The sequence below is a fragment of the Globicephala melas genome, chromosome 19, assembly GCF_963455315.2.
Source record: "Globicephala melas chromosome 19, mGloMel1.2, whole genome shotgun sequence".
Taxonomy (NCBI): Eukaryota; Metazoa; Chordata; class Mammalia; order Artiodactyla; family Delphinidae; genus Globicephala; species Globicephala melas.
The window spans coordinates 11,626,577-11,643,929 of NC_083332.1; the positions used below are offsets into that span (position 1 = coordinate 11,626,577).

At 56.2% G+C, this 17,353-nt stretch overlaps 2 protein-coding genes across 3 annotated transcripts; one reads left to right on the top strand and one right to left on the bottom strand.

Moving 5' to 3' along the window:
* The first annotated feature begins 70 nt into the window (after window positions 1-70).
* On the top strand, window positions 71-4,807 carry ZNF526 (zinc finger protein 526). Of its 2 annotated transcripts, XM_030874112.2 has the most exons (3): window positions 71-155; window positions 1,958-2,058; window positions 2,148-4,807. In XM_030874112.2, exon 3 carries the CDS (start codon window positions 2,165-2,167, stop codon window positions 4,190-4,192), a length of 2,028 nt encoding a protein of 675 aa, XP_030729972.1. In that variant the 5' UTR covers window positions 71-155; window positions 1,958-2,058; window positions 2,148-2,164; the 3' UTR covers window positions 4,193-4,807. The 2 variants fall into 2 exon arrangements, with proteins under 2 accessions (XP_030729972.1, XP_060144944.1); XM_060288961.1 differs by lacking the exon at window positions 1,958-2,058 and having other exon boundaries at window positions 92-155.
* A 2,169-nt stretch (window positions 4,808-6,976) lies between these two features.
* GSK3A (glycogen synthase kinase 3 alpha) lies at window positions 6,977-17,130 on the bottom strand. Its single transcript, XM_030874114.3, has 11 exons — window positions 16,117-17,130; window positions 14,152-14,339; window positions 12,745-12,828; window positions 12,465-12,575; window positions 10,691-10,821; window positions 10,486-10,592; window positions 9,435-9,532; window positions 9,261-9,356; window positions 8,687-8,873; window positions 8,256-8,348; window positions 6,977-7,670 (listed from the first exon to the last, which is right to left on the bottom strand). Exons 1-11 carry the CDS (start codon window positions 16,397-16,399, stop codon window positions 7,597-7,599), a joined length of 1,452 nt encoding a protein of 483 aa, XP_030729974.1. The 5' UTR covers window positions 16,400-17,130; the 3' UTR covers window positions 6,977-7,596.
* Window positions 17,131-17,353: the final 223 nt, after the last annotated feature.

Here is a 17,353-nt window from a genome sequence, read left to right on the forward strand (position 1 = left end):
GCGCAGGAGCGCGTGCCCTCCGCTTTCGGCTCTGATTGGCCGCCGCGGGTAAGGGCAGTGTCCAATGGGAGGCGTGGATAGTGAGGGGGTCCCACACGCCTGGAGCTGAGGGTCTGTGTCAAGAGCGGCGGGGCTGCAGGAGGCGAGAGAGACGGGTGAGGGCGCCGCGGGGCGGGCCGGGGAAGAGAGAGCTGGGCTTACGGAGAGGGCGGAGGGAGAACGAGGGGGACTCCGGGGGTCGAGGAGCTTTGGGGCCTGCGCTAGGGCGGGAGCGACGCGGCGTGGAAAGAGAGTGCTGCTTCCTCTGTGCCCTGGACCGTTGATAGAGCGTCTGAGGTGTGCCGGACGCTACGCTCGAGCTCGCCCGGCCCCCACCGTTTGCAGGGAACTCTCAGGTTGCGTAGTTGATAAGTCTGGTCAGAGAAAAGGGATGTGTCTCAGGAGAGTTGAACTTCCAGGGCCCTGGTGGGTTCTTTCATGGAAGGACTTTTATTGGTCTACTGTATAACAAAAACCCATCCGTTCCCCCAATAATTCACAGTCCAGGATTGGGAAATGGGGAATGCAGACTAGGAAAGTCCAAATATCAGGTCCTTCGGGCCATCTTCTAGACATTTACTGGTTGCCTATTTTGCGTAAGCCTTGCGCCGGGCACTGGGCCTCGCTGGAGGGGAGTTCTCTGTGGGGAGTGGTGCTGTGAACGATGCAAAGCTGAACTGTCAGGCCCCTGGTTGACTGTTTCCAGGAAGGTCCGTTACTGAATGGCTTTTGTGTGCCAGGGCCTGAGCAACTCAAAAATTAGTGAGGGAGTTGGAAAGTTTAGCTCTTGGCCTTTCTGTGAATCATTTGCTTAAGGAGCATTTACTGGAAAGCAGCTGATAGCAGGGCCCTGTGCTGGGCCTTGTTCTTGTCGGAATTCACAGTCTAATAGGAGGGCTGGTCTGGTGGGAAAAGTGGAATGTGCACAAGGACAGTTAAACTCTCGGGGCCACACTTCCTGGAGGGAGCATAATTCATTCACCAGATCTTCTCAGTGCTTATTATGGTGACACCTCTGGGAGCTAGCTACACATGAGCAACTTTTGTGTGCAGAGCTGGAAGCCGAACTCCACCTGCCCTCTGGCACTAACAGATGAGTTGAAGAAGAGATGGAGGTGGTGGGGATTATATCTGGAGCATTACTGCTTAGGCCTGCATGGGCGGCAGTCATTTGCTGTAGGGACTCTGAGCCCCTGTTGTGTGAAGGGGCCTGCGTTAGGTTGAGCCCACACCTGTAGAGGGAGAGATGGGGCACGTAGAGGGAAGTTCAAAAGCTAAAATCCCTGTCCTTGGTCAGTGGCTTTGTTGGTGACAGCAGCCCCTACAATAAATCAGACCTGCCCTGCCGGCAGGCTCAGTCTGGTGAGAGGAGCACAGACTCTATCCCAAGTTCATGATATTTGCTGTGATGGAGGTGGCACGGTATACTGTAAGAACCCCAAGGAGGAGGGAGTGGCCACCACCCTGTGGATGTAGAGTTTGCTAGAAAAGAAGAGAGAACTTCGTTGGCAGAAGGAATAGCAGCATCAAAGACTTAGGGTTCAAAAACAACATTTCTGGAGAATTACAAGTAATGGTTCTATCTAAGCATTACAAAGTACCAGGGACTTTGTGGTCAGTACTACTTTTAGTCCATTTCACAGATGAGAATGCAGTCTCTGAGAGATGAAGTAAGTGGTGGAGCTCAGATTCAACCCAAGGGCAGTCTTGTCCAGAGCCTATGCTCTTAAACACCTTGCTACATCTTTCTGTGTACAAGTAGATAGAGGAAAGATGCTGCACAGAGAGGAAACTGCACAGGCCAAGGCCAAGAGACCCCAAAAGACACATTCTGTTCTTGGAAAGGGTGTGACCAGCCCTCTGGGTAAGGAGGGTGGCATCAGAGGCCAGACTGAGAAGGGCTGTCTCTCTTCTGCAGATACCTGGCTGCCATGGGGTGCAGTTCAGCTACAGGGTCACAGACTCACTGAAGACTGAGATATAAGTATTGGATCCAGACTTGCTGATTGTTAGAGGCTGGTGAGTGATGGGATGGGCAAGGGAACTCCTGAGACATCCCCCCTTCCCTTGAGTTCCTGGTCTCACTAGGCACTCCCTTCTTTCTCCAGGTACTGCCTTTCGCACAATGGCAGAGGTGGTGGCTGAGGCAGCTGAAGTGGCTGAGATGCCAACACAGATGTCACCAGGGGCAATGGAGATGTCAACACCGACGTTAGGGGAGAAAATGGAGATGTTAACGGAGGTAACTGAGATGACACCTGGCGAGGCCCTTGCCTCATCCCTCTTCTTCCAGTTCATGTGCTCTGAATGTGGCAGCCTCTACAACACACTGGAAGAAGTCCTGTCACACCAGGAGCAGCATGTGCCCACTGTCACAGAGGAGGAGGCGCTGACCACCCAGGACACTGGCCTGGAGCCGGAGCTGGTGCCAGGCACTGAGGATGGGCCTTTCCAGTGCGGTGAGTGCAGCCAGCTCATCCTCTCCCCCAGCGAGCTCCTGGCCCACCAGGATGCCCACCTGCGGGAGTCTGCAAGCCAGATCCAGTACCAGTGTGGAGACTGCCAGGAGCTGTTTCCCTCGCCTGAGCTGTGGGTGGCTCATCGGAAGGCCCGGCACCTTTCTGCTGCTGCAGCAGCTAAACCTCCGGTGCCGCCTCCTCTGCCTCCCCTCCCCTCCCCACCTCCACCCCCTGCTCCACCCGAAGTCAAGATGGAGCCCTATGAGTGTCCTGAGTGCTCTGCCCTGTGTACCACCCCTGAGGAGTTCTTGGAGCACCAGGGCACTCACTTTGACTCCCTAGAGAAAGAAGAGCGCAATGGGCTAGAGGAGGAGGAGGAGGGTGAGGATGAAGAAGATGACGATGAAGAGACAGAGGACGAGGAAGAGGCAGCAGCAGAGGTTGGTGATGATGCTAAGGGAGCTGACAAGTCCACAGCCAGCGAGGCCCAGGGCTGTGGGGATTGTCCTCAACGCTGCACCTCAGCAGGGGCACGCCGGCGCCACCGGCGGGCGTCCCGTGGCCCAGCGTCAGTGGCTCACCCCTTCCACTGCAGCCAGTGCCAGCGCAGCTTCAGCTCGGCAAACCGGCTTCTGGCTCACGGGCGGGCCCATGTTGGTGGCACACACGAATGTACGACCTGCTCCAAGGTCTTCAAGAAAGCAGCCTCACTGGAGCAGCACCTGCGGCTGCACCGCGGCGAAGCCCGCTACCTCTGCGTGGACTGCGGCCGTGGCTTCAGCACAGAACTCACGTTGGTGGCCCACCGGCGGGCCCACACTGCCAACCCACTGCACCGCTGCCGCTGCGGCAAAACATTCAGCAACATGACCAAGTTCCTCTACCACCGGCGCACTCACGCCGGCAAGAGTGGGGCACCTCCCATGGCGGCGGCGGCGGCGGCGGCGGCTGCCTCCCCGGCTCCTGCCGAGCCCACGCCCCCCGCGCTGCCCCCTGCCCCACCTGCCCAGCTGCCCTGCCCGCAGTGCACCAAGTCCTTTGCCTCCGCCTCCCGGCTCTCCCGGCACCGGCGTGCGGTCCATGGGCCCCCTGAGCGGCGACACCGCTGTGGTGTCTGCGGCAAGGGCTTCAAGAAGCTGGTCCATGTGCGCAACCATCTGCGGACGCACACGGGCGAGAGGCCCTTCCAGTGCCATTCCTGTGGCAAGACTTTTGCTTCTCTGGCCAACCTCAGCCGCCACCAGCTGACCCACACGGGTGTGCGTCCCTACCAGTGCCTGGACTGTGGCAAGCGCTTCACGCAGAGCTCTAACCTACAGCAGCACCGGAGGCTGCACCTGCGGCCAGTCGCCTTTGCCCGTGCGCCCCGCCTCCCCATCACCGGTCTCTACAACAAGAGCCCCTACTACTGCGGGACCTGCGGCCGCTGGTTCCGTGCCATGGCGGGCCTGCGACTGCATCAGCGGGTCCACGCCCAAGCTCGGACGATGACACTGCAGCCTCCCAGATCACCCCCTCCTGCCCCGCCCCCCGAGCCTCAGCAGACTATCATGTGCACCGAGCTCGGGGAGACCATTGCCATCATCGAGACATCCCAGCCACTGGCACTTGTGGACACGCTGCAGCTGTGCCAGGCGGCACTGGGGGCCACTGAAGCGAGCGGGCTGTTACAATTGGACACGGCCTTTGTGTGACACAGCTGAAGAGCAACAATAAAAGAGTTCGGTTGCAGAATCAAGTGTGGGCACCTCTGGGGAGAAAGGGGGCCACGCCCTGGCAAGCCACTCTGGCGCCCACCGGGTGCCAGCATTCACCCACCCTGGCCTCTTACCCACTCACTCCTCAGAATGGCCCCACCAGGCGTCACCTTTCTCTGCCTGAGGGGACGCTGAAGCTCTGAGACACGATATGATGTGTCCCAGTCACCCCACTGCGTTGCAAAGCGGGGTTCTCCAAGGCTCTTTGCATCACCCTGGTGCCCAGCAACATCAGGTAACCTTTCCTGAGCCCCAACCATGTGCCAGCTCTGCTGGGCCCTGTCACATACCTCTTCACATCCTCTGCTTGTCCCCCCAACCCTAGCCTTCTCTGGACTCTGGGCTCCCAGGACTTGGCTCTGCCTGGTGGAAGAAGGCACTTGACTTCTCTGGGCTTCCTTGATCTCACTTTTTACAACGTGGAGGGCAATCTGTAGGTACCCCGGTATTCAGCTGCAGGTGGGTGATGTTGGAAACCCAGGAATGAGTCAGACGTGGGCTCTGCCCCAGGAGCCACGCAGTGTGGTAGGAGGAACACCCACAAATACAGATGGCCTTGCTCTCTGAATGTCTTGTTGATTTATTCAGCCTGGGTGTTCTAAGGCCTCCCTCCCGTGTGCTGGGGGCCAGAGACGAATCAGGCCTCTGCCCTGCCCAAGTGGGGGCAGATGGATCTCAGCCCCAGGACCCTCAGAGCTGCAGCGGGGATGTGCAGGGACAGTAGGATCCCAGAGCAGGGAACAAACCTCCATGGTAGATCAGGAGTCAGAGACTTCCTAAAGGAGTTAATCTTTGAAGAAAAAGTAGAAATCTGCTAGTGGAAGACGAAGAAAAAATTCCAGGCAGGCAGCACCGCAAGGAGGGTGAGTTCTTGCTATACTTGGAGGTCGTCCAGTTATTGACAGCTACAGTAACAGCAAACATTTGACTGCCCGGCCGTGGCAGGCACTGCAGTTAGCACTATACATGTATAATGATCTCAGCAGGCCTGTGAGGTGATCTCAGTATTATCCCAAGTGAGAAAACGGGGACAGAGACTCACCCAAGATCTCATAGCTGGGCAGAGGCATTGGCCAAGATTTGAATCCATGGGGTCCTTTTAGCCCATATCTGTAACTGATACAGCTGTGAACTGACTGTGACCTGAAACCACTGCAGGGGGCGGGGGCTCAGAGGAGGAGTCATGGTAACTGGAGGAAAAGTGAGCCATTGTCACAGAGCAGTTGGGGTTTAAGGGGCCTCAAAAGATAAAACGTCTTGGCAACAGGAAGGAATCCCCAACCTTTTCAAAGGTTACCTGGGCTGACAATCCTTCCCTCTCCAAATGAAATTAGGTGATTTATGGCAGGTCCATCGGGAAGGCTTGTCTCAGGCCTCTGCAGACCAGGGTACTCAGACAGGTGCAGCAGGACGTGGCTGCAGCTGAGCTGTCTGGGAGGGAGGCTGGGCAGAGGAGGGGCGACAAGGCAGGGAAGGAGGGAAGCCTAGACCTGGGAAGGCCTTGAAAGCCAGGCTAAGAAGTTGGGGCAGTGTGGGGGATGGGATGGGGTGAGGGTCATAGGTGGGGTTAGGGCTCCCTGGCATCAGGGTCGGGCAGGAGAAACTGGAGATGGTCCAGGAAGTAGAGGATGGGGCCAGACCTGGGCAGAGGCCATGGGGGTGGGAGGAGGGTGTAGGACACCCTCAGTGACCTCATGGCCCACTGGGTGTGAGCAGCCGGAAGGGGTCCCCAGGAGCCCGAGGTTAGCCCCTTGTCCAGACCAGCCCTCCTTCTCTTACCCAGTCCACTTGCTCTATGTGTTCATCCTACAAACAAGGTGACATCTGGATGGCGTTGAGCAGGGCGGGCCAGGGTTTGCTCTGGGCAGTATACAGATGCCACTGGGGCTTGCCTACGCAGACAGCGGAGCCCAGATGCTACAGAACAGTCCCCGAACACCCTCTGGGATATGTTCAAAACTCTTCTCCCTTTTTCTTCACAAATGGAATCCAGTGGAGGACACGTCAGTTGCTCCTGTCCAGGCTCCCTTTTACTTCTAGGGCCTCCTGCCCTCGCCTACCATTGGCACCATGTGGAGGAGATGCCATTTTCCTCTGCCCATGGCCCCACCACCTGGCCCCAGCATGTTTTCAAAGCAAGAGAAAAAACCATACTCTCTGCGACACCCTTCCCAGGGTTGTCACTTCCCAGCATCCCTAAAGAGGTGGGCCAGGTGGGGCCTCGTTTAAGACGGAAATGAAGGCTTGGGGAATTGCTAGGGTTTGGGGACAGCTCCTCTGCCCCCATCCATGCCCACTAAGAGTCCATACCAAGGTTGTCTTGGCCTGAGTGACCCACCTCCCATCATCCTGTGTCCCCCTGAAGTGGCAGGTAGCTCAGGCTATAAGATAGGGAGCCCTTTGTCCAAACCTTGACTTTGCCACCTATACTCTGTGGCCTTGACCTATCTGATGGCCAGTTCTCTCACCAGTCACCTGGGAATGACAGTGCTTCCCTCCCTCAGTGGAAGCAGATGATTTGTGCTGCAGTGGATAAGCCAGAGCTAGCTCATCACATGTGCAGAGGAGGGCTGGAGCACAGGAAGCTTGGGCACCTGAGCCAGGGCCAGCCTGGGTTCATCCCACCCTGTTCCCCTGCCTGAGATGCAGCCCACTCCTGTCCCAGGAGAGCCCCCCAGGCACCTCCCTCACCTCTGTGAAAACAGGTGTCCAGACAGCAAGCAGGTTTTCATGCCAATAATTTATTGAACGGAGGTCTGTACACAGGCAAACCTTACTGTGGAAACTAAGACATCAGGGGCTCCCCCACTGCCCCTGCCCTCCAGGATGGGGAGAGGAGGGAGGAGGCCTTAGGGGCAGAGGACAGGACGGGGGGACACAGCTGTTGGAGGGGAAAGGGCCGGTTTGGACGGTGCGAATCGACATTTTCTTTAAGAAAAAAATTATAACAATCTATTTACACCCGGGGGCCAGGGAAGGGAAGAGGAGGAGAAGGGCTGGTCTGGTTCTATTTACAAGGGATACAGGAGGGGAGGGGGGTTGGAGGAGGTGGAGACCTGGGGGGAGGGGAGGGAGCTGAGGGGGTAGGAGGTCCTCATGCCGCCCCCCCCCCAAATCCCCGGTCCTTCCTTCTCTTCCCTCCCCACAACCAGTTAAAATCCTCTTAAAAAGCCCACCACAGGGGTGAGGCTGGTGAGGGAGGGACTGGAGGTGGGGATAGGGACTCATTTACCTCTGCCCTCTAGTCTAGGGGCCCGGTCAGGGCAGGAGCTTGACAGGCTATGGCCCCCCTTCCCAGCCCCACTGGGGGCTCCCAGATGGAAGGGTAGTTGGTGGCGCCCTCAGGAAGAGTTAGTGAGGGGAGCTGTGGCATCGGTCGACTGCCAGTCTGGGCCGGTCTGAGCCTCACTTAAAGCTGAGGGGGAAGGAAGGAGCAGACAGTTAGCCTTTGCCTTTTAGCCACCGCCCACCCCCCCCCAAGAGTAGGAAGCTGGTGTGAGATGCTACATTAGAAATGGAAAGCTGTCACTTTAGGTCTAGGGTTGCAAACTCAAATGCCAAAGGGCCAGGTTGGTCATTGAGTGACTCACCAGAAAGCCAGGCCCCACAGAACAGGGGCAGCTGGAACTCAGCTCCAGCTGGTAATACTGCCCTGAGCAGAGGCAGGCCCAGTGCTGCCCAGTCTTATTTTCTTCCCCAAGAGAAACAGGAAATCTGGATTTGTACATAAAATGGCCCCTGTTTTTTACTGTGAGCAACAAATTTAACTTTTTGTTTGTTCAGGCTAAACTTATGTCTTTGGTTTTCCAGTTTGCATTTAAACACAAATACAGGCTATAATGCCTCACAAAGGTGGCCATTCACATGTAAAATACACTTTCTGTCAGAATGTCTACAATTTTGCAGGAAACGCAGTGGTTGTGAGAACAGAGAACAGACCCATCCCCACCCCTGGCAGAGAAATGCAGCTTTAATGCTCAGAAGATGGCCCCCAACTTACCTTGTGAGGATGGGGTAAGGGAGGCAGTGCCCGCCGGGGATCTCAAGTGAGGAGGGATGAGAATGGCGTTGAGAGATGGTTGGATGGTGAGTTCTAGAGACAGGAATGGACATGCCTAGTCAGGGGACAGGGCACCTGGAGACCCAGTCGGGGTTAGAAAGGGGCACCAAATAGGGACCCAGCTCTGGGCAAGGCCAGTTGCCTGGGACACACGTAGCCACTGAACACTTTAAATGAAAAACTGGCAAGAGCCTAACACAGGAGGATTGCAGAGTGCAGATGAAGTCGGTTTGGGTCTCCCGGAATCGGGGGTATTTCCTGAGCCCCAGGACTGCCTTGCAGCCCACCTCCCCACTCCTGTCTTCGACACCAAGCTCTTCACAATCTTTGGCTGCCCCTCCAACAACCCAGATCCCAGGCTGTGCCCTCACCGCCAGGACTGAAATTGAAGAGAGGGGGAAGCGGGCGGTTGTTGGGGAGCTGGGTTCCAGGACATCGCAGTTCATCAAAGAAGCTGTGGGCACAGGCTTCCAGCGGGGAGAGCCTTGAGGACGGTGTGTACTCCAGCAGGCTAGAGCAGAGCGCGATGGCCTCAGGTGGCGTTCGGGATTTGAATACCTTGGGGGGGTGGAGGGGGCAGAGGTGACAAGGGTGAGACGCCCTGGGCCCTGGTATACTCCTGCCCACCTCCCAGAAGCCCACTTTCCACATGAGGCAACTGAGGCCCGGCCTCTGAGGGGAGGTCAGTTTGTATCAGATGAGCAACCCGCTCAGGTCCCATGACTGTATGGGCCCTGCCGTGAGCATGTTTCCCCACCAGAAAAACAGGACTCTTGCATTTACTGTGGGTCCTCGACTTTCAGAGTATGGGACATTCCATAAACTTTGAAATGTGATGAAATTTACTGACCCACTACTGAGCCATGACTCTAGCCAGGTCCCCAGACCGGTTGGCCTCCAATGGGGACCTCAGCCATGCTGCCTGAGCCCCTAGCCCTGCCTCACCTTTGTCCAGGGGTGAGCTTTAATCTGGGGGAACTTGAACTCCGTGTAGTTGGGGTTCATCTCTCGAATCTGTTCCCGGGTTGGTGTTCCCAGCACCTGTAGGGAAAGGGAGGGGTCTGAGCCAAGGCCCTTAGTGCTTAGCCCAATCCCTGCCCACCCTGGCCCTGCCCTCACCTTGATGATCTCCACCAGCTGGTCTACCCCACTGTCCCCAGGGAAGATGGGCTGGCCCAGGAGGAGCTCGGCCAGTACGCAGCCAGCTGACCACACATCTGAAGAGGAATGGGGCAGGGTCAGAGCTACCATGCCCATCCCCTGGCATACATTTCTGTCCTTCATGGTCATCCTGAGAGATGCCCGGGAGCCCCATTTTCTCAGCTCAGAGAGGAAGTGCCTTGCTCAAGGTCACACACAGCTTAGGAACACAGGAGCCTGACTTTGAACCTCCAAGTCTACCTGACTGCACTGTACTCTCCAACCTAGATGTTTCCATTGCCTCTCTCCACTCTGTGACCCCAATAAGCCTTTTCTCTGCCTCTAGCTTCAGAGGACAGATGAACAGGCCAAGAACAGGTACCTGTGTTCTTTGGGCCTCAGGAAGGTAAAGCATTATGTGGGCTGCCTTACTCACTTCTGGCCTCTATCCTGCCCTTGGGAATAGCTATAGGCCGGTAGTCACCCCTCCCTGGTCTGAACCTTGACCGCCACAGCACAAGTTCACATCTAGGGACCATGAAGTTTCCTCACACTGCTGATGACTTCTCTTCCAAACACTTTCACACCCTCTCCTAATGCCTGGAAGTTGGCGCTGTCATCCCCAGCAACAGGGAAGGACATGGAGGCCCTGTGAGCAGGTCACACCCTCATGATGGCAAAGCCTTACCTCCCGATTCCCCCAAGGTCACCGTCAGCCCCTCCCCCTGCCTGAGAAGAGAGGACTGACTGGGAGGTTCCAGAGCTGGTATGGACTCTGGAGTCAGGTCAGCTTTCAAAGCCCGGCCCTGCCCAGTCCCAGCAGTGTGACTGCGGGCAGGTGGCCTCACCACTCTAAGCTTCAGACTGCTCAACTGTAAAATGTATGTATGACAGCATCACCTTCCTGAATTTGAGGACTGGCTAAAAGAACAGATGTTAAGCTTTTATCACCGAGCCTGGCAGACACACAGAAAGAACTCAAAACCTGCCATGACTGCTATTCCCACCCCCACCCTCCCTCAAATCTGACCGATGGACGAGGTGTAATCAGTGGCTCCGAAGATCAGCTCTGGGGCCCGGTAGTAGCGAGAACAGATGTAGGAGACGTTGGGCTCTCCTCGGACCAGCTGCTTTGCACTGTGGGAAGATATGCGTAGGCGGGAGTCAACACAAGCCAAGGGCCGGGATCGCTCCTCGCCCCTTCAGCCACCCAGCATACCCCGGGTCAGGCCCACCTGCCAAAATCGCAGAGCTTGAGGACAGCAGTGTCAGGGTCCACCAGCAGGTTCTGGGGCTTGATGTCGCGGTGACACACACCCTGGGAGTGGATGTAGGCCAAGCTCCGGAAGAGCTGGTACATGTACACCTGGGGCAGGCAGGGGACAGCAGAACTCCAGCCCAGCTCTCCCCGCAGAGCACACCCCTGCTCCACCATCTTGGCCTGAAGAGCCCTTCCACCCACTCTCCCTGACTTGAAAACAGTTTGCTGCCCCTTGGTTCTCAAACTTTAGCGAGCACCAGAATCACTTGGCGGCCTTGTTAAAACAGGGACTGCGGACTGCTGGGCCCCACTCTCAGAGTTTCTGATTCAGTCGTTCAGGATGAGGCATTTGCAACAAGCCCCTAGTGCTGGTGCTGGTCCATACTTTGGAAACCATTGCTTCAAGCACACACTTCAGCAGAAGCCTGATGAGTAAGACAGATACATCAGGAAGGCCTTCTTTTAAAGCAGGCCGGGGAGCCTCACCAAATCCACCGGCTATAGGAAAGGCTCAGCCTCCTCTGCCCACCAGTCACAACCACCCACGAGCCAGCCCCTCTCCAGCTGGATTTTCCTGCCACCCTCTTCCCTACTGACGAGGATGTAAGTGCCAAAAGAGCAGGGATCTTTGTGGTTCCATCACTGCTGCATCCCCCAGGGCCTAGACCAGTGCCTGGCACATAATATCTGCTCAGGGATGCTTCTTGGGCCCCCTCCTCCTCTGTTCCCAGTGCCCTCGGCCAGAGATGCCACTTTCTTGCCCTGTGCCTGCTCCTCCCAGAAGACTTCCTTGATCCTTCTCACTCCCAAAGCAAGCAGGGCCTCTGTTTCCAGAATCCCCTGTGCTACTTCCAGTACGGCAGTTGCTAGTAGTTTTATAGTTCTCTGTGATGACACCTGTCTACCCTGTTAAACTGAGAGCTCTGCAGGAGCAAGGCCTGGGTCTCAGTCAACTGGGCCTCTAGAACTGCTCAGTGCTGGCCCCGGAACACAGGCAGCCACAGGACACATTCAACAAACCACACCACTGCCTCCCAGGAAGCGAAGTCCCACAGCTCCCACCACTGGTAGAGCCCCAGGGCTCACCTAGGCCTGGGGTACTTAAAGCCAGCGGGAGGAAAAATGGGGCCCCATGCAACCTCCAACAAACTCGCACCCAACCTCCGCCTTCCAATGCAGCTGGCTGCTCCAGCCTTGTTCTCTACAGACAGCATCCCTAGCCCATACACGCATCCATTCGTTCAAACACCTCCTTACGGATAGTATCATACAGGGCACAGCACCCAGCACTGGGGAATAAGCCTGCACAGGTGATGAATTAAGACTCATGCGTTCCTGGCTCTGTGGGCACTAACTTTTCCGCGACCCTGCCTCCTTCCCATCACCCCTCTGCCAAGGCTCCAAAGGCCAAGACTCTGAGCTCATCGTCTCCCCTCTGCATTCTAGTTCCCCACCTCGATTCTGAGCTAACTCCACCAACACTAACTGGTACCAACGGGCTCCCAGTATGGACCCAAGCAGCCTCCCCAGCCTGGTCAGCTGCCTCCCTGATTGAGTCAGGCCTTGGGTGGGGCTGCCCTGCCTTTGGCGCGCTCCATCTCTGGGGGTATAGGGACAAGGGCAGGGAACGTGAGGCCTCCAGAGACCAACGTAAACTTGGAGATGAGGGAACCCACAGAGGCAGGAGTGTCTGTCTGGAGCTCCTGGCTTTGTGGGCCTGGGCCCCAGCAGCCTGCCTGCCTGCCTACCTTGACATAGATGATAGGGATGGTCAACTTGGCCTTGGTAAAATGGCGGGCCACCCGGTACACCGTCTCGGGCACATATTCCAGCACCAGATTTAGATAAAGCTCGTCTTTCTGCAGAGAGCAAAGAAGAGGTGTGGGGCATTGTGAGAAAAGAACAAGGAACGGGGGAAGGGAAGGTTTGTGGGGAATAACGGGGGAAGAGGCCAGCAGTCATGAGGAAGGCAGGCAGGCAAACGGGTGGAGTCAAAGTGGAGGACTCCTCCACACACTGAGGTCTCACCTTCTCCCCACTGGAGTAGAAAAAGTATCTCAGCCTCACGATATTGCAGTGGTCCAGCTTACGCATAATCTGCAGCTCTCGGTTCTTGGGGGCAAAGGAAGGCAGCCTCAGAAAACCACCAGCTCTCCCTGCCTCCCCTCCCTAGCACCCCTCACCACAGCTCTACTCCCCGACTCCTGCCAACAGAGCCAAGCAGCTGCTCCCTGTGTCCCAGCTCCAAGGCCCCATGGCGCAGCCCCTAATTCCTCACCCCCACCCCACTCCCCTCACACACAAGCTGTGGGCTAAACTCAGACCACTTCTATGTGCTTTCTGCAGCCTACTTTTTAAAGATGCTTGATTTTTTGCTGAGATTTACCAATCAAATGACTTCATATATCATCTAAATTTTCCAGCTTCTCTTTAAAACTCAGACGATGTGGCCACATGAGGCCCACCTCCCTGCCTGGCGCAAGCAACAACAGACAGCAAGTGGCCATCCAGTTCACCCTGGTCCCCACTCCTCCCCACTGCTTTCACTAGAGGCATCTGAGCCCTTGGACCCCGGCTTGGTTCCAGAGTCCCAGACTCCAAGCTTCCAATCCTCATCTTCCCAGTGGGGATCCAGCCTCAACCTCTTCCCAGGAGACCCAGTCTCAGCATTCTTCTCTATTCTCTGTTCCCCTCAGGGCCTCAGAGCTCCCTATCCTCAGATCCCTCTCACTTCTGGGACTCAACTATAATCAAATTCTGAGCAGCACCCTGGAGCTCCCCTGAGAGTCCTCACTGCCCGGGACCTAGGCTCTGACCTGGTTCCCTTCAGCCTAGGCTCAGTTCTCCTACATCCAGAGTAGCCTAGGATCCAAGGGGCCTCTAGCTCACAGGGCACCTCTGTATGAATGAAGAAAGGGTACTCCTTCCTCAGACAGGACAGAGCCCCAAACCAAGGCATGTGCAGCACAGGCAGGACGTCTCCCTGCACCTGTCAAACCCTTAGGGCAGAGCTTGACCTTCGCAAACATACTCATTAGCCCCACCAGCTTCCTTTCTCCTCTGGACAGGAGTGTAACTTAGTGGTTAAGGTGAAGGGCTTGGGAATCAGATTCTAGTCTTGACCTTGGGCAATTCTCTCATCTGAGTCTCAGTTTCCAGTTTCTGCTTACTTAGAATGGGAATAACAACAGTACCTACCCTCAGAGAATCTTTCCATAAGTTAAACTCACCTATAAAGCACTTACAGCAAAAGCCCAATAAAGTCAGCTCTGGACTCTCCTGGAATCCACATTCCCATCTTCCACACAACTCACTCCCTTCTCCTCTGGCCCATGCTCAGGCCCCCCGTGGAAGCCCAAGTCCAGCACTCTTGCTGGAGTTCTCTCACCACTCATGTGCAATCAAACCTCCTTGTCCCCGTTCCCCCCAAGCTACCTTGAACCTCTTGTCCTGGAGAACCTTCTTGATGGCCACCAATTCCCTCGTGTCTGCCAGCCGTGCCTGGTACACGACCCCAAATGAGCCACTGCCAATCACTTTGATGTCTGTGTAAGCCACCTCCTGGGAGCGCTCTGGGCCTTGGCCTAGAGTGGCTACCACTGTGGTCACCTTCCCACTGTCACCTGGGGAGCAAAGGGAACACAAGATCTACTGACCTTTCCCCTCTGGCCACCACCCCACCGTGGGGCTGTGAGAGGGAGGGGAGTCACTACAGGAAGCTCATTGGGGGGGTTCTTTGTCCCTTCCCCAATCTTCAAAGATGGCTACTGGATGCCTCCCAGTGCCCTTTCCCCTCTACCCTTCATGGAACCCCAAATCCTGACTCCTCCCATAGGGGAGGATACTGACACATAAAACCTCTTGCTGTTCAAGGGTTGGTGACCCCTAATTTCCACTTCTAGTAAGCAGCAAATGAATGGTCCCTCCTGATCTGAGGAGGCACCAGCACTGCCAGATGTTGAATCCATCCACTAAGAGCGAACGGCCTTGTGGCCACTCCTCACTGGGGCAAAGCCTGACCTAACCTCTTCTGCTTGAGAGCGGTAACCCTGAGGTAATGCTACTTTAGGAAGCACTAACCTTTCTCACAGCTCAGGGTATAGTGATCTCTTAAGTCCTCCCTAAGTGGTACTGGTAACTTCACCACTGGTTTCTGGTGACAGAAATGAATGACTCCTCCAGTAAGTGCTAGTACCCTAATTCTCACGTTAGGGGGACAATTAGCTCTTACCCAAATACTTTGGGGCTAGAAAAAAGCACTGACCTGACCTCATCTGTGAGGTCCAGAGCCCCAGACCCCATCCTGTGTGTAACTGGTCCCTAATGAACAAGCACTTAATAGTGAGAATGGTGAACCTGATCTCTATCACCAGGGGGCTATCCCAGCCTCAGTGCTTTCAAGGAAAGCTACAATTCCCAACTCCATTCTGTAAATGGCAACAAAATTTGGCGGCATTCTTGGGGGATAGTGATCCCTCTTCTTTGGGTAACTGATGAAAGGTTCCCCAAAGAAAAGGGGTCAATGATGAATCAAATCCGTTCTGAGGGGCCAGTGACACCATCTTTTGGAGGGAGATGATCCTACATAGCTATTTTTCCAGAGCCAGTGACATCATTTCTCAGAATAATGAAATAGGTATAACTTCACATCCCTATTCTATGGGGTGGAACTGGGACCCTCCCCTGCCCTCATTCCATTTCTGTGAAAGGAGACCCACTGACTCATCTTTTTTGAATAACACTATGGACTTGGTCTGAAAAGTATGCTGACTTCCAATCTATTCTCAAGAAGCAGCAATCATTAGTTTCTACCATTGGGGGTACAATTCTACATATTACGGACAGATAATGATAGTAGACATCGTCTTTTAAAACAGAAGATGACTATATACCAGGTTTGGAAAGCCCTGGCCCTGTTCTTTGGGAACACAGCAAACCCAAATCGCTGTTTCTAAGTGATATTCACTCCAAATCCCCATGCTCTGAAGGGGAGCACATTCAGATCGCTCCTTCTGGATGGTGATGATATTATTCTTCTTCTCTTAGGAAACAATAACCCTTGAGCCCCATTTGCAAGCGACAATAACCCCTGATCCCGTTCTCGAATGACTGGCAACATCGGATCCCTGTTTTTAAGGCTCACGGACCCAAGACTTCGGTACTGGAAGAACAGGAACCTGTGACCCCTGTCTCTTAGAGGATTACTAAATCTAATTCTAAACTCCAAGTGATGGTAACCCCCCCAAATCCCTTTCTTTGGGATGGGGGAGAGCTCAGATCCCAGTCTGGGGAAGCACAGTGACCTCGAGCTCCTCTCTAAGCATAAAGAAAAACCTGATCGACGTCTAAGTGACTTCAGGGATCCGATCTCCACCCGCCACGGGCGACGCTAGTACTCACGGCCCAGCTTCACTCCGGGCGGCGGGAAGCTGGTGCCCGCGCCGGGGCCGCCGCTGCCTCCTCCGCCGCTGCCGCTGGGACCACCCCCGGAGCTCGAGGCCCCCACGCCCCCGCCCATGGCTCCGACTGACGTCTTCCCGCCGCCGCTGCCGCCTGGGCCAGAGGCCGAACCCCCGGGGCCGCCACCGCCGCCGCCGCCGCCGCCGCCTGGCTCCGCGAATGAGCTGGTCCGCGCCCGGCCCGAGCCCCCAGGGCCGCCCCCCGAAGGCGCGCCACCGCTCATGGCGCCGAGCGCAGGCCCAGGCCGCGGGGCTCGGGCTGCCCGGGTTGCCCCCGCCGCTGCCGCTGCCGCCGCCTCCCCCGGGATCCGGCCTCTTCCAGGCCGCGCCGCTCGGGCTCCGGCTCCGGCTCCGGCCCAGCGCCCGCCGCGCGGCACGCCGGGAGATGCAGTCCGCCGGCTCTGCGCGCCGCCGTCGCCGCTGTCGGCCCTCACAGAGAGCCGCGCGGCACGCCGGGAAATGGAGTCCGCAAAGACCTCAGAGTGGACCGCGGGGTTGATAGGTCGTTCTGCACCTCGGGAAACACAGTCCTGGTCAATAAGTTGGCCGACTGTGCCCACAGCAGACCCTGAAGCACTTTCGGAAGTAGGATCAGAGTCGCACACTCACTCCATTGCGGCAACCGCGCGTCCCTAGGTGTGGCTCAGAAATGTAGTACTCCATCAATGAGCTGTGTAGACGTGATGCAATCCGGGAAACGGAGTCCAGTCGCTCACTTAGTATATTGGCTGTATGCCGACCAGCGCCAGGTGCCCTCTGGGAAATTGAGTCGGAGGCCGCGGACCCGCCGCAATCGGGCCGTGAGGCAAGCCGGGAAATGGAGTCATCGCCACGCCCTCACCGCATTGCAGGTGTGAAGCTACTCCCAAAGCACGCCGGGAAATGGAGTCCCATGTGATTCCCTAAGCCCCAAGTGGATACTGCAGTTCCGGAGATAGGCTAGGAAATGGAATAGCATTCCTCCTCCCTCTTTCGCTAGGCCGCAGTCCCCGCTGGAAAATGTAGTCAACACCGAGGCTTCAGAGCAGTTGCTACAGCGAGCCTTTGTGTCTTCTGGGAAATGGAGTTCAAGGCAGCCTTCCCACTGACTGAAGGGGAGGGATCTACCATGATCCTGAAGCATGCTGGGGAATAGTCCAGACCGGATCCCGACCCTTTGTGAGACGAGACTGCAGAGG